This window comes from Rhopalosiphum maidis, chromosome 3 (assembly GCF_003676215.2).
Source record: "Rhopalosiphum maidis isolate BTI-1 chromosome 3, ASM367621v3, whole genome shotgun sequence".
Taxonomy (NCBI): domain Eukaryota; kingdom Metazoa; phylum Arthropoda; class Insecta; order Hemiptera; family Aphididae; genus Rhopalosiphum; species Rhopalosiphum maidis.
Window position 1 is genome coordinate 43,561,435 of NC_040879.1, and position 17,073 is coordinate 43,578,507.

The following is a 17,073-nucleotide window of genomic DNA, read 5'->3' on the forward strand; positions in this document are numbered from 1 at the left end:
TCAAAATAGTTAAGCATTTGATAATTTTGCTTACACCTATAATATATTATGTTTGTTCATATTTTGCAGCCTTCGATAAGTATATGAATGTCATTGTGGCCGATTGCGAAGAATATCGAAAACTTGGCAGCTATGGGTACGCTGAACAAAAGCGTATACTTGGTTTCATTATTTTACGAGGGCAAAACGTTGTATCTATAACTACTGAAAATTCTCCTTCACTCGGAAATTTGTTCCTAAATTACCTACCACAGTACCACATATTATAGAGATAGTGTTGGATCAAAATATTTTGCCAGACGAGGAGTGAAATCTATCATGCGTTATGATTTTGGAACTTTGATATCCAGTAGGTAATATACTAATATCTTTAAACTAGGTACCTATACATTTGTATACTACAAATAATTAATAATGTTTTAATAATAGTAACAACATATTATGTTATTGATAGTTGATCAACATTTTAATTATTTATTTTTGTATTATTATGATAGTTATTTAGATAGGTATATAATTTATAATCATATATACATCTAACTTATTACCTACATTTTGTATTATGTTTATTTAAAATATTTAATTACCAGAGTAATTTTTATTTCCAACAAAATAATTTAAAATGGTAACTTTCCAATACCTAGGTATTTTAATAATTAAGCTATTTAAGTGTATACCTATTCTACACAGTGACGGGTTAAGAGTTAAAGACACCGATGGCAAAATAAATTTTCTAAACAATAGGTTATTGGTATTAAAAACAGCTGACGTTGTTCTTAACATATGGAAAGTATGATGCAGGGGGTCCCTTTGCCTCCCTCAACGTTAGACACAGCTCTGATTCTACATTAGTTTTACTTTTAGTCACAAATTAGAGGGAGGCTTCAGCGTATTTATTTTGCTTTAAAATTATAATAAAGAAGCTTATAACATTTTTTTTATTTATACTTTAAAAACACAATTGTGTCATTAATGGTTTATAGGACATGTATTAAGTTCTAAAATTCTCAAAATTTACTTCGTATATTATATATTATGAAACCAAAAAAGCTTTATCGCCTTAATTGACTGTCTAAAAATGTGCACAGTATATTACGATACAATTTAAAAATATGTGATAGGAACTTAAATATTCTGTCAGTTGGTTTTAAGTAAAACTTCAGTGGTATAGTGATTTATAGGAACATTAATTTAATCTGTAAGTTTTGATTTTCAATTAATATAGAGTGATTAACAGATTAACTATTGTTTTCTGAAACAATTTTTCTGTGTATATGATATATATATATTAACTGATTTTTTTGTAATAATTCGATAACAGTGCAATGAATCTCTTATTATAACCATTTCAGTTTTTTGAAAAATAATAGAAGTAATGGGATTACAGGAAATAAACTTCGTGTGTGGTAAACATTAAAAAAAAATGTTTTCAAAGAATTTATATTTGATGCACTTTTTAATATTATTCTATAGATTGTAGATATAAGATCAGATTATTGAAAAGAAAAATGTAAATACCTAATGATAACCAAAAACAAGTTATTTATTCTACATTATTTTAATTTTAAATTGTTAAATATTTAACTAAAAAAATAGTAATTAAAAATGTATTTTACCAAGAAGCAAAAAGTAAAATGTAACGAGTTACAATCCAAAAACTTATTTATTTTATCTTGTTTCAATTTTTTTTTATTTTTTATTAATTTATTATTAATATATTTAATAACGATATAATTATATTTTGTTTTTATTTATGTTTAAATGATGAATTTTTACGAAGTTTAATTAATACAAAAAAGTTTAATTAATGAAATGTTAAAAGCAGTATAAGTTTATTTTTTTTTTTTGTAGGTTACAATATAAGTAAAAAATAATTAAAATAATTAATACCATAACAGCCTATGGGTCATTGCTCATTACAGTCACTCACTCAATATCTCGAAAATTAGTGTTGGGAAATGTATGAAAATGTATTTATAGGTATACTAATTAGGAGGTAATAGGTACTAAGTAAGGAAAAACAAAATAAAATTTTTTCATCCAATTAAATAATTACGGTTTTGAAAGGGTTAAATGGTAACAAAATGTTTTCAAAAATATTATTTTTGAATTATTAAAATATACTATAGTTTATTTTATTTGTAATAATAGGTTTACAAAAGCCAATTCGATATATTTGAGGTCCTTCGCTTGCTTCTATGGTTAATATTAATATATTTCCATCAAAAATGAACTTATTTTCACCTATTGCTACCTCCGCTCCCGCTGCCTCCACCAACCATAAAAGATATATTTTAGATGGACAGCCACTAATGCTTACTATAGGTCAAGATGGGCCACCACCAATTCCTACTATGGGTATACGTGGACTAGTAACAAAGTTTGGCATGGGTCGAAAAGGACAGCTACCAATGCCTACTATAGGTAAAGGTGGATCACCAACAAAGCCTGGTATGGATCATCGAAATGGACCACCACCAATGCCTGATATGGGTAAAGGTAGATCATTGCTAATACCTGAAATGGCTGAAATGAGTCTGCAAATAAAAGTGTCTATGTAAATTCTATCCATACCAATCAGTAAAAAACGTCATCCTCTACATAAATGAAAGGTAAATATTAAGTATTATATATAAATTTTAGTACTTCAATTGATCAACATAATATTTTGTTAAACAATTATTTATTTTTTAAGCTGCAAGGATAGTCAAAAAGTTGGTGAGTACAGATTTTTATTAGTAATTTTTGTGAAATATGTAGCTATGTTCAACTGTTTAATTAATTTAATATAGTATAGAATATAATATGTGTTGTTTAATAGCATTATTGGTTAATAAAGAACTAGTATAACAAAATTAATTATTTAACTAATATATATGTTTTAATCAATATTCATTTTTCAATAAACTTGTTTAAGGTAGGTAACTAATTTTATACTTACCTATTTGCATTTTTTTTTTTACAAAAAGTAATTGATTTAACAAAATAAAATAATTTCTAAATTAAAAGCTTATTGAATCTGTGTCTTTGTAAAAAAATAAGTAAAGTTAATATTTAATTGTATTGTTTCAAAAAACAAAATTAAAAGTCCTCATATTAAATATAACAAATATTTTGTAGAACGTATTAAAATAAAACTGAATTCGTGAGTATACGTTAAACATCTTTTAGGTACAGAAATTCAGGTAAAAGAAACAATTTAAACTTTAGTTCTAGACATAAGGTTAGCTGGTAAGTTAGTTCTATACATAATATTTATAATGGTAAGTCAGTACCAGTTAAATGATAGATTATAAATTTACTGTACTATAACTGCAAGACTGGTAAATGTCTGGTATAGGTATATTTATTTTTAAACATCTATTATGTGTTATAAAATTAAAAATATTTTAAATCACAATCTACAATTAATATGAAAAACATTTCTCCTTAAAAAAAAAATTCATCTTCAACCAAAACTTGAATTAGTAAATATCATAAGTAATAAGATAGATGTTTGAACTAATTACATTAGACTGTCGGTAATCCAATAAATATCAGACTGGAAAACTGCCAGATTAATGAAGGTTAACATAAAAATGCATTTTTGCTTATTGAAAACCTTATTTTATTTTATTCAAACATTTATAACTTATAAATGATACATAGATACATACTAATTCATTTCTGTATTGGATCAATGTTTTGATGCGAAAGTTCTAAAAAAATTATCATTTTTTGTTTGAAACGATGCTTTTAAGACTTTGTTGTAATAGCTTAAGTAAAAATAGAAAAAATAAAATATTTATTCATTAACACCCTCAAGGGGCAAGATACAGTGATGATTAATATTTATTATATAATAATTTTATATGGTAATAGATATACAGATAACAATAAGATACAATTAATATTTGACTACGTATGATTTTAATTTAGATAGGTAGGTACAGGATCAAAATTACAGTTGAAATTGAAATTTGTAATACATGGCTCAGCCAGGTAGCATATTGGACTGTTAATTATAAAATTTTGAGTACTGGGAGAAACATAAAAACTTAATATATTTCTAAATTTAATAGCAGGGACATATATCCATGACAAAATTATGCTTCAGTAATGGGTAAAAATAATTAACTTGTATCGAACCTTCAAGGTAAGCAGCATGGTATGCATGAATTAAACAAACTGTTCTGATGATAAATAGACAAGAAATAATTGGTCACATACCAAAGATTAGATAAGGGACAAGCATTAACGTACAATATACTCAAACAAAGATCAAAACTGTACTGCTGAATTACTGGACAAGAGTTCTTAATAATTTAACAATCAATACCTAATTCTAACAACAAACATCTTTTTAATCATGTAATAGATTTAATATTTTTTCTAAATAAAACACTATTTTTCAATATAATCGTGAAGCCTAAATAATAAGTGTTATTACATACACATAAATTCCTGTATACAGAATATTATATTTCTAAGTTTTTATAAATGAAAGTATATACAAAGAATAAATAAAATATATTTATTTTAATTTGGTTTCTTTTCATATACATTTACAAATTAAATTATTTATTTGTATTACACAATTTAACAATTGCTATTAACACATTTTATTGCAAATATTTTATTGCTATACAGGAGCCAAATTAAACAATGATTGATTGTATAGTAACCAAACATATAACATACAAATAATAAAGTAAGGTTATTTGGGACAAAATAATAATAAATTTAACCTAATCTTGTTTTTTTTTCTTTTGTGTAGTTTAGTATACATATATATGAGAAATTAAACATAACAGACTAGTTTAACATTAAGGGCTTTTAAACTGTAATAGTTTCCTATATAAATTATATGAAAATTAAATAACAAAATCAATGATCATTTAAAAAATCTTAAAATAAAGATTTGCACATCACCGGTCTTTCAACAAGTTTAATAATTACTTAGTAATTTATATTATTTCAAGTGTTATACAACAAAATATTTAATAAAACATAACTGATACTAATAATAAATTAATAATAATAATAATAAAAATAATAAAAGAACATTTAATTGGAAGGGTAACCAAATCATTCATTGAGACCCCAACCAGAAATTGTACTGATCATAATCTCTTTAAAAGTACATAATATTATTTTTCGATGTTTGTGTGTATATCTTCCATATGTAAATACAGATATTTAGAATTATTAAGAATCCTATTGGTTCATATAAATATCACAATAGTTCAAAGTCATCATCTGAATCAGTTAACAATTTTTTATCGTTTAGTTCCAAATCTGAAAAAAAAATAAGTATTTTAATATAATATAATTTAACAGCAAGTGACTGCATAAATTATATCAACCATCCTCAGATATTAAGAAAATATCTACTATTACATACTTTGAAATTTTTTAATATATATGCAATATACATGTAAACAATTTAACCTTCAACTTTTTAGTTTGATAGATCAATTTTAAGTTGGTTGTGCTAATATTTTTATAATTTGTCACGTTCTATGGAACAGAATGAATTTTGAAGATGTGACCTACCTGATAATGACACGGCAACATTTTCAGATGATGTGGATAGATTTCCAGAAGTATCCAACATCCAATCGGATGGTCGGTCATCACATATAGTAATAAGTGATTGTGACGGTGATTGATCAGATTGCACTAGATGTACTTTTAGCTCATTACATAGTGCATTAAAATCGTTTTCAGTCTTGCACATGAAACACTAAAATTACCATAGATATGATTATAATATATTATAATATTAGAGCCAGTTGTATCATCTCCGATTAAAGTTAATCATAGTTTAATCGGCCAAATTAGGCCGGTTAAAAAATGTATTATCAGTGATTAAGCGTAATCGGAGTTTAATTGGAGATGGTACAACTGGCTCTTAGATAGTTAAGTTTGCAACTCTAATGTTTGTCCAAGAAAATAATGACTTATCACTATATCGCCCGTGTTAAAAATTTTATTTTAATTTATACAATGAAATAACATAAACTATACTGCGTATAAAACAGAATAAACCAAACAAAAATTAGACATTTACACATTGCTGTAAATTCTAACAAAAAAAAAAAAAATCTTTCTATTCAATAATTTCATAGAGAGTAAAACCATAGGTAAGTATATGAGTTATTGATCATTAAGTTAGGTACTACATACATACTTTTTCAATTATTTGTACTTATAGTTTTAGGTAAGATAGATTTTTAGTATATTTATATTTAACTAGAATATATTAAAGAATATTAAAGTTTATAAAAATCAATTGGACAAAAAATAACAATAAACTTTATAATAATCACTAATATATATTTTATCAAAATAAAAGAATGTAAAACATGATTTAAGTAAAAAGGATAAACTTGCTATTTAATATTTACATTTAGTATGTGCATAATGATATTGTAAGTACAATATAAATATTTTCCTAATCATTAAATAAATTGTCTATATAATTAGCATTGATTTGTTTAATAATTTTTTTTAACTAAGGTCTAAGACTATGATATTAAAAATATTTATTTATATTTAATTATAATTATATACTATTTTTATTTTTTATGATTTTTAATAAGTAGGTAAATTACATATAACCATATATATAATTATCATTATATTATAAGAAAAAATTATTCGAGGGATACTTGCATATTTTATAAAATTGAAATAAAAAATTGTGGGTAAAACACGATTACGTATCGGCAATACTTTTTCAAGCTACGATTCCGTACGATTTTACCGGATTTTTAACTACACGTACAAAATGTTTAAGCGTTGTTGCCAATTTTGATACCAGTATTATATACGTGACTATACGAGTGAACTAGAAAAAGGTTAACATACATTGCGTTTTTGTAATAACTTTTATCGCTTTTACTACCTACGTTTATTGTTATTGATATCAAATATTATATAAAATACACGGACTAAGATACTTATATAGATAAAATATAACGAAATTTCGCTATCTCCGTGATAGTATATGATATTTTCTGGTTTCAGTCGATCGTAGTTGGTTGTAGTGCGTTGAGTGTATATATATTATACCGACGTTTTGTAATATGGAAAATGCAATTAAACTTATTCAATCCGAAAAAGAAAACAGTTAGTTCTTTTAAATTTCAATAAGTATAGGCATGTAAGAACACATAAAGACGGAATGCATAATTGGCTTTGTACAGTTAAAACGTGTTACGCAAGCATAGTTTCTGATGCGCATAAGACTTCAACTGTAAGTATTATTGGTGAACACAAATATGAACCTACCTTATTCTGATGTAAAAATAGAATGTCAAATATTGCGAGAAAATTGTTAAAGACAAGTAGATGCAATTTCAACACGACCTTTCAAAATTATAAGAAAAGAACTAATGAATAATGTAAGTTGTGATTTCGAAAAGAAAGACATTAATTCAGTTCAAAAAGTGAAGTGAAGAAAATCGTATCCCCTATTTCTGAGTTCATATATGATACCTACACCAGTTATAGAATATGAAAAATGATAATTGTTGTATGCTGTTTTTTATGATGAATTGTTCAGTTACTCGCAGATTGTACATTTCAATACACACTTGCCTTAAACACTTCTATCAACTTTATACTATCCACTACAATTTTTTTTATGAATTATTATAGAACTGTACAAGTATTCAATATTTATTCGGTATAAATGTATAATACGATTAAATTAGTAAATTTGACAACGTTGCATATAATTGTTAATTTGAAAAAATGTTAATTTATTTTACTTTGAACCCATCTACAAATATACGCAATCTTGTTACCAAAAAGGATAAACGTGTTCTACCCAAAATTGTCTGTATCACGATTATTGATATTATCAATACATATTTTAATTGGCACGCTGCTGCATACTACACATGATCAACATAGCACACATATGATGGTAATGGATCCTACTAGTAATTAATTACTGAAAATAATTGTTATTAATTATAATGACTTTTTTGTCTTATAGTTATCTTTTAATTTCTTAAGTTTAGTTTTAATATATATATTTGAATGATTATTACTAGTGCTGACAACAGTCTAATATGAGAATGAAAATGTAAATTCTGTATTAAATTATTTTAGATTATGATTGAGACTAAACTTAAATCATATTTTATTAATTCATAGTTTAAAGTAATAAATTTAATATTCCGTAATCAATTTTCTGAAAAATAGAATTATACTTTATTTGAGTTGAGTTAACTTAACTGAGAACTAATTTTTGTCTGGTAACAATCAAGTAACACCTCAATGGACAAGCTGGTTGCTGAGTCATCTACTGATCTACTTAACTTGAATACAGTATATATGTTATATTCTTAACAAAATTAATCTTTTTATAAGTGTATAAAAGGACCTTACAGCAATTGAAACAATCGAAGATAATGTTTTATTAATTTTTAGTAAGATCAATTCTAAGATAAATACTTTCATTAAATTAAATTTTTTCATTTTAACTTTATGGCAAATATATTAAAAATTGAGCATCATTCACATAATAATTATCATCATTTACAAAATATTTTAAGATGTTATAGAATTAAATATTCCTTAATCCCTAAAATATTCACAAATATTAAAAAAAAAATTTCTGTCTACTTTAAGTTAAACATATTATCTATATTTTTACTTTTATTATATAGATATTATACTCCGTAATAATTTGCAAAAATAAGATCTGGACCCTAGTTGTAACATTTAAAGCTTTATAACACATATGACGTCATCTGTTTAATTCCTTTCCATCAAACATATTAAAACTATAAATATACTATTCATTGAATTATAATAAAAAATGCCAATATTGATCTACTTTTCCTAAGTAAGAGATATTAACTTTAAATACATTTATCTAAAATTTATAAATTAATTAGTAATAAATTAAAATACATAAGCAGCACACAGTTACTATAAATAAAGAAGTTATTTCATTTAGTTAAGGTAATTTTAGGCAATACATATTTATCAAACATATGATATCCATAAGAGTAAAAAACCACTTACGGCAGCAAGTGATGGGTCCATGTTAAGGATTGGTAATCGGTTAATTTGTTGGCAGTGATACGAATGATCAATTTTATGTTCGGTTTCTATATCTTTGTTCGGCAGCATTCCTATTTGCTGTGTCGTATGTGGATCCAAAAATATTACATCATTGCCTAATTTACAACAATCAAATAAAACTTATATATTATATTACTGCTAAATGTTGGTGTAAAAAAAACCAATAGTTAAGGAGCCTGTATATGATTTTTAATAACAGCTATTAACTGGTACTTTCGGATTAATCGTAAATGATTATTACAACAAAGTGTGAGTATAAGTAATTGATAACGGTTGACACGGAAGCTATATAACACAACACAAGCACATATTATCAGTACAGCCAGACAGAAAACCACAGGAGTGTTTTTGAGCAAAGAACAATTTATGCACGGGCTCTTTAACAAAATTATAAATTCATTAAAAATGTTTTGTATACCTACGAAACCTATAAAATATAAAGCGTGGTTTGGTCTTCCACCAATCACACCCAACGACTGAGGGAAAGTGAAACACATCTGAAATAATTAAAATAATTGTTAAAATTCCTAAAACGACATTCATAACACTTAAATATTTATCTATTTCCATTTTAAATTTATAACTAGATTCTGTGTTTATTTACATTCCTGTATGTTAATGATTGAAAAATTAATTTTCAATATAAAGCTGGATCACAAGTCATCATAAAAGTTTTTAACATAAAAGGCAAAATTATGTAAGAGAAAAATAATATTCAAACTAAAATAAGAAATGATATTAACATTTTTATTACAATTGTAACTAACATTTAACAACGTAGACATCGATTTATATTTTTAGAGATTATTAACACTAATTCAACAAATACTACAATACATTTTAGTATATATTGACAAAACTGAATTTAAGTTTACTAATTAAATATATTAAGAAATAAAATTAGCTATTAATTTAATCCAAAATGTACACAGAACATTTCTAAATTTCTAAATACAATATATTTAGTATTGATGTTTCATAATAATAAAACATCATAATATTACCCACCTTAACACCTTGAACATAAGCAGGGTTTATTGAACTTATACCTAAACGTAGAGGTATTACTAGTACCAAAGGTTTCCAAATTTGTTTACTAGAATTAGTTTGTTCCATCACAGTACATAATTTTTCTAAAATAATAAACAGATAAATAATTAAAAATATATATATTATAATCAACTAGAAAATTAGATTTTAATATACAATACTGTATACTCACTGACTTCATTAATGACTAGTGTGTTGTCTAATGCTACATGAAAAACAAGAGAACTTAATTCATCCATAGTGGCTAGTTTTCTGCATAATAATGAAACACATATAAAATCTGTTTAATTAGATATTTTGTCAAATAAAAAAAACTCACTTTAACACTTGAGCGATTGTATTTGGACCAAACCATTCACCAACTTGCTTACCATGAGATACACCCATAAGAGCTATTTGGTGAATTGAATAGGGTGCAGATCGCTTATCTTCAAACATTCTTAAAATTTTTAAGTAATCTATATCCCTCTTATCTGGGTCCCAACGCCAATCTCTTCCTAAAAACTTGTTTTTCTTAATACATTTATAAGTAAGTATTACACATTTTTATGTAGTATAAAAACATTATATATTAATACAGTACTTTATTTATTTCTATTAATAATAATATAAGTAATTTTATTTTTTTTATTATCTTTATTGATATGTTACGATTATATTTAAATTTCAATTGCAGTTTGTAATATTTTTCATTCAATTAAAAAAAAAATACCTTAAATAGAAGTATTAATGATATGATTAAAAAATAATTATTCTAAATGTCGAATCATTTATTTGAGAAAGTATCAAAAAAAAATTTTACTTTCACATAATGTATAATTAGTTTTAAAAAAAATGTCACTTATTTTTTTAATCCATAGGTATTTATATATATTTATTTGTATATATTTTAAATTCAGAAATGTTTGTTCTTAAAGCATGCTAACTTTCTTCTTTTTATGAGTTACTTATCATTTTCAAATTTAATATAATTAAAAATAAATGTTGTGTAAAAACAAAATACTTTAAATTTTAGCCTTAACTGTTTATTTCAATAATATGTTAATATAATCACAACAAATTATTTGTTGATGTATTTTTTTGGGTTTTAGAAAATCTTAAATACGCATATCAAAATATAAAATAGGCACACTGCTGCATAAAGCATACTCTGTGTTAATTTAGATATTTTTAGAAATCAAACATTATTAATTAAAAAACACTTTGCTCCATATACCATGATATTGTGTATTGTGAATATTGAGTTACATTTAAATAATTAGATTACTCACCAAGGTGTAAAAAAATTAAAGCTTGACCAATAACCATCTGTCCACAGCGTAACATACATCCCCAACCTCTGTCAGAGGTGAAATTTGTATTACCAATTTGAAGAAAACCTTTCCGATAAGTAAACCATAATCTGGATTGGATATCATTCCGAATTTGTTGTATATCTACACACAATAAATAATATTATATAAATACTAAATAATTTTAGTTTAATGATTTTAAAATGATTTTAAATAATTCTTGCAGACTTATTTTCCCATTAAATATACAAAAACAAATTTAGAAAATAAAGGATATCAAGAATCAAGATTATCTCATTTTTTAAATAGCTGTGAAGTGTGTTTTTTTTAAATAATAAGTCATAATTTGAATAAAAACATTATTTTGTAGTTAATTTTTTGTTTTGATTCTGTCAAAAAAATAACAGTAATATCAAATACTAATCAAATAAAAACTAATTATGAATAGGAATATTTAACTTCAGTTTATGTACATTAAAAATTTAAACGTACAAAATATTTGAAAAATAATTGATTTTAGTATATTAAGAGGTATAGTCTAAAATATTTAAATTTGCTCTAATATTAACTATAAATAAGTTGTAGTAAGAACTAAAAATCCTATACTTAGATTTTCTATGTTTCCCCTAATATTATTGCTTTCATAGAGATTTAATGTATCATGATAATAATGTAATAGCAAACCGGATGTAGAAGAAACAAAAAAAAAAACTGAATTTGATGAAGTTCCTATTTAAAAACTAAAATTGTAATGTTTCATAGTTTTTTAATTAATATTTGATTTAACAAAATAATTTAAATTTGTGAAAATAGCATTAATAAGAAAAATATTTTTAGTATTATTTAGGTACTAGGTAATATGGTAACATTTTTGTAACAAGTAATGATTTAAATAAAAACATATTAATATAAATTCCCAAAGAAAACAATTTTTTTTAAATATAATAAATCTCTTAATTACCAATAACTGTACTATATTTTTTTCCCAGTATCCATACAGGATCAACTGTCTGTGGTATATCTTCTAAATCCATGAGGCTTGATTCGTGAGTCAAGTATGCTTCTAACATCAAGTCCATACTTATTCTATTCAAGATCTTACGACTATGTTTTTGAATTATTTGCTTCCAATCCATGCATGTCTAGATTAAAAATACAATGTTATGTAACAACTTTAAAAACATATAAACAGTATAACAATTAAAAATAAATTTTTCTTTAAAGACATTATTAGCAAAACAATATAATTACTAAATGGAAGATAATAAATCATCTGAGCGTCACCGGTTCCTCTACTTTAGTAAAAAAACATTCTATTTTTCTCGCACTAATAAATTATAGGCTTTTACATTTTGAAAATCAATTTGTTTAATATTATAATTTAATATTTCTAATTATCTTCTTAATGCTTTCTACTTGTATATAAATTTAAGTTTCAGTATATATACAAATATTGAAAAATATAACTTTTATGGTATTTAATGTAAATAAAATAAACTTTATCAGTATTATCAGTTATTACATAAATACAAAAGTTGAGTAAATGAATTACTAAAATCTGAAAACCTATAAAGGTTATTTATAAGAGGTAGAAAAAAATGTTTTTTTAATTAGCTGGGAACTGATGGCTCTTTAATCATTAAATTATTATGATAAAATATTTTGTGGAAAAAATATCAAAATAAACATTAGTAAATAGCATCAATTTATTATTGATTTCTTTGATTTTTAATAGCTAGGTATATTATTTTTTTTATTATTTTTGATACAAAAGGTTAAGTTAAAAATTTAAATAATAAGTTTCTATTTTAAGCATAAAATCATTTTTATACAATACTTCAATAAAAGGGACAATTAGTAAAAGTTTTGTAGTTATATTCTATTATTATATTTTTCATTAAAATAAATAGATACCTTTCTAATAACTAATAACTAAATAACTGTTATTTATTCAGTATAAATTAATAACTTGGAGAAAATTATTATATCATGATATAATTTACTAAATGTAGATGGTTAAAATCTAGGGATTTAAAATAGTTTATAATATATTATTTTAACACATAATACAATTGTTATTCAGTGATAAAATCGATTAGGTTAAGCTCCTCAGATTTATTTTACTTTAAAAACTTAATACTTGATAATATAAAGTTATATTATAACTTAATTATATTAGTTATCATTATAAATATTTACTTAATGGATGGGCAATTATTTTAAAATTTATCGATAATAAAGATAAGGCATACATTTAAATTAATTTCAGTTGTTTATTTTAGTTTAATAAATTTAATAACATAATATTGAAAACAAATTATAAAAATGCCAGTAGTTAGATTTTTCAAAGATCAAAGTTTGATTAAGAGGAACAAAATGTCACAATATATTAGGACTTACATTAGTACCTAATGAGCAATTATATTTTCAATTTATAATTAATGTGTTAAAACCATTTCTGAAGCACACCTTAAATGTACTTTTAAGAGAATTGGTAGTGGCAATTTTCTGTCTTTCTCTAACACACGTGAAATTTAGAAATTAAGGTGTGTTCTACTTTTAGATTTAATGAAGCATTAAGAATTCTAGAAACAAATTTTAAGTAAACTTTAAATTAATTTTCCCATAGATTTCAGAAGAAGTTAATATCAAAGTCATGAATATGGGAAAGACAGTTTCAAGTAGATTTGACAAAAAATTAAAATCTATTTTCAGAATTATTATTCCTTAACTAAAATCAATCGATATGATGAAAATAGTTCTAGCAAACCTGCGTGAATAACAAAACCGCGGATAACGAGACCATAAATCAATGTAAAAAGGGAGGTTAGGTTGAACTTCTTTTAATTTTAAAAATCAATTATTAATCAATTAATAATTGTTTAATTTATACAACTTAAGCATTTATAGTGGAGGGTTGAATTTTGTCAAATGATTCTTTGATGTTGACAAGACATTCAGCGATGTTATAATTTTTCCATCTTTATGTGACAGTAAGTTGTAAGTACGTATAATGTATATGTGTTATACCTATAGTAATATAACAAAAATTATCTAGAATTGTCAAAAATAAATTTCTACTGTATTCATGTAATAACGGTAAAACATTATTGCAATCACAAGGTTAGGTTATACGCAATAATATGTTATCGTAGACCCTACCATGGGTAAAGAAAACGCCGAAAATGAGGGATTACTGTATAAATTCCTATACTGCGTACATGTTAGATAAAGACAGAAAATTATTACTTCTAAACCCTTTAACTTAATTAAAACAATATAATATATTATATACCTTATATGTTGATACATTGCTTTATATATTTCAAACATTTAACAATTAAATTATTCCATTAGTAATAATTCACTATATTTTTATTTTTAAATAATAAAACCTAAAAATTAGAAAAGTATTTAGAAATACAGATCTTTTATAGTAAGTTTTAAAGTTTTTCATAAAGTTACAAGTTCATATTTAAAATTAACAAATTGGTAAAAACAAAAATCAAATAAGAAAATTGATAACATGTATTTCAAAATATAATTACAAAGCTATGTATTTTAAAACACAGTTTGCACAATTTAATGTTGTAACAATTAAACATTTTACAAACTAGAAAGTGAAGTTTCATATGCAACTTTTATGTCTAGATATTAATTGACATTCAATGAAAAACACGCTTGTCATAGCAACACTTAGAAAGGTCTTATCTGATGTACTACTTAATAAATTATTTTAAAAATGTATGTATAAATAGTATCTAATTTTATGTTTATCAAATAGGGTACTGATATTTTACCAATTAAATATAATTGCATGCAAACCCATTAGAGTAAGTAATATTTTAGTTTAACCAAAACAAAATATATTTTAGTAAAAAGTGCACCTATGGATTAATTTCAAAAAAGTGGCCTTGAAATGGACTTTTATTATAACAAGAAGATATTTGTGGGATTGGGAGAGGGACTGATTTAGCCTCCCTAAATATTTTTCGATAAATTATATAAAATTCTCCCGAAAATCAAAAATACATAGTTTGTCATTAGTTTAATTGTTGGTATTAAACACTTGTGTAATTTGATATTTCAAAAAATTACAGCTAACATGTTTATAGATATTGAGATTTATAAAATTCAAATTATGAATTAAGTTTTTATAGGTATCTAGTAATACTTGTATATATACAAATCAACTATACCTACTATAATGTATAAACTATAAGTAGGTTTAACATTCTATGACATAAATATTTAATATTAATTGTGTAATATTTTATGCTTTTGGTAATTCCAATTTTTTATGCACCATGTTATTAATTTCAAAAAGAAAAAAAATAATGAAACAGGTGTCTTTTTTTTATGTTTTGGCCTAAAACAGTTATTTTCTTTGAATATGTACCCATATGGTTGAACGTTGGATTCTATGCATTGATGAAGATAATTCAATTAAACTATTGTATTTGTAAGTTGCTAGCTGAAACATAATATGTTGTTTTTACTTGTTAATATTTTAAGTAAGAACTATATTGTTAAGTCAGGTCTCAGCAGGTAGGAGAAGATTTATGAGAGGCTATGACTTCACATCTTATTTTTAATTTTTATTTATCAGGATTTACCCTGTTACAACAAAAACCTAGTTATGCTCATGGTCAGCAGTTAGGTAACATGATTTGGATGAATGTATAGATCAATTTTTTTTAGGTAACAATGGGACCAGCATTTTATTGCACACATTTAATTGTTAAACACTTTACTTTCAGAAAACTAATATAAACATAAAACTTCACAAGTTGTGTAAAAATAAAAATGCACAAAAATGTAATGACTTGAGTTACGTAACACAAGTTGCTCTGAGCAGGTATTAGTAACACACAAAGCAGCTAAGTTATTGGGCTTCATAGGGAGCAGCCACGATACAGACAAAAAAATAAAAAAATTAAGCTTGCATGTAGATGTACTTACAGCGAGTTGAGAATGTTTACGTCCAAATACGAGGGTCGCAATTATATAATAATAATATAGCAATGACAACAACAAAAAGCGATATTCATGCGACGTGTGATATATTTAATGTGCCCAGTGCGGTGACGAATACAGACGACCAGCCGTATATCCGTCGGTGACGATGGTCGCCGAGCGGCGGTCCGCAAGTCATAATACCCAATATACAAATTATGATATTACTTATGAGGTACCTAACAGGCGAACGGTCGACGAACAACGAGCTTTGTCTGCTGTCTACGGGACGCGATAGTATACGGCTTCCGCGTTCGGACATCGACGACAAACGTCCTTCTGAGCGGTGCGTAGGTACTAAAAAAACGTAGTTAGGTACCAGTACATCTGCCGGACGACGCAGACGAAAGTCGCCTAGAGTGAATCGACAATGACGACGACGACGATGACGATAATGTAATATTATTATCATACGAGCTACGAACAGTCGACGGTTTTTCGAGGTCGGTAGGGCGGGGAGGTGGTACACACGCACGATCGTGCAAATGATAAGAATACGACGCTGTTGTTATTATTATTAAATTATTTATTTATATATTTGTTTTTGGCAAATCGTCCGCTCGCCACGATAAAAATTTATAAAAATAATTACAATTTTTCTACGGATACACCAATAATAATATTGCGCCCG

General features: G+C 25.0%; 2 protein-coding genes across 5 annotated transcripts; one reads left to right on the forward strand and one right to left on the reverse strand.

The window, feature by feature from the left end:
• The first annotated feature begins 2,228 nt into the window (after positions 1–2,228).
• LOC113555731 lies at positions 2,229–2,723 on the forward strand. Its single transcript, XM_026960252.1, has 2 exons — positions 2,229–2,612; positions 2,696–2,723. Exon 1 carries the CDS (start codon positions 2,229–2,231, stop codon positions 2,559–2,561), a length of 333 nt encoding a protein of 110 aa, XP_026816053.1. The 3' UTR covers positions 2,562–2,612; positions 2,696–2,723.
• Positions 2,724–4,618: 1,895 nt separating this feature from the next.
• LOC113558501 (cysteine protease ATG4B-like) lies at positions 4,619–16,866 on the reverse strand. 4 transcript variants are annotated; one of them, XM_026963982.1, is made up of 10 exons: positions 16,611–16,866; positions 12,388–12,568; positions 11,406–11,570; positions 10,454–10,631; positions 10,307–10,386; positions 10,093–10,217; positions 9,503–9,581; positions 9,025–9,179; positions 5,536–5,725; positions 5,216–5,277 (listed from the first exon to the last, which is right to left on the reverse strand). In XM_026963982.1, the coding sequence occupies exons 2-10, from the start codon at positions 12,560–12,562 to the stop codon at positions 5,216–5,218; spliced, it is 1,209 nt and encodes a 402-aa protein (XP_026819783.1). In that variant the 5' UTR covers positions 12,563–12,568; positions 16,611–16,866. The 4 variants fall into 4 exon arrangements, with proteins under 4 accessions (XP_026819779.1, XP_026819783.1, XP_026819782.1 ...); XM_026963981.2 differs by having other exon boundaries at positions 16,622–16,865; XM_026963979.1 differs by having other exon boundaries at positions 16,389–16,865.
• Between the last annotated feature and the right edge of the window lie 207 nt (positions 16,867–17,073).

Bases quoted from the DNA above. Each gene is read 5' to 3' on its own strand.
- LOC113555731 (XM_026960252.1), top strand. From the start codon at position 2,229: ATGAACTTATTTTCACCTATTGCTACCTCCGCTCCCGCTGCCTCCACC.
- LOC113558501 (XM_026963978.1), bottom strand. From the start codon at position 12,562: ATGGATTGGAAGCAAATAATTCAAAAACATAGTCGTAAGATCTTGAAT. The intron at 11,571-12,387 runs GTAATTAAGAGA...TATTGTGTGTAG, and splicing joins AAAATATAGTACAGTTATTG to ATATACAACAAATTCGGAAT. The intron at 9,180-9,502 runs GTATACAAAACA...GTTGTAAATTAG, and splicing joins ATATTTTATAGGTTTCGTAG to GCAATGATGTAATATTTTTG.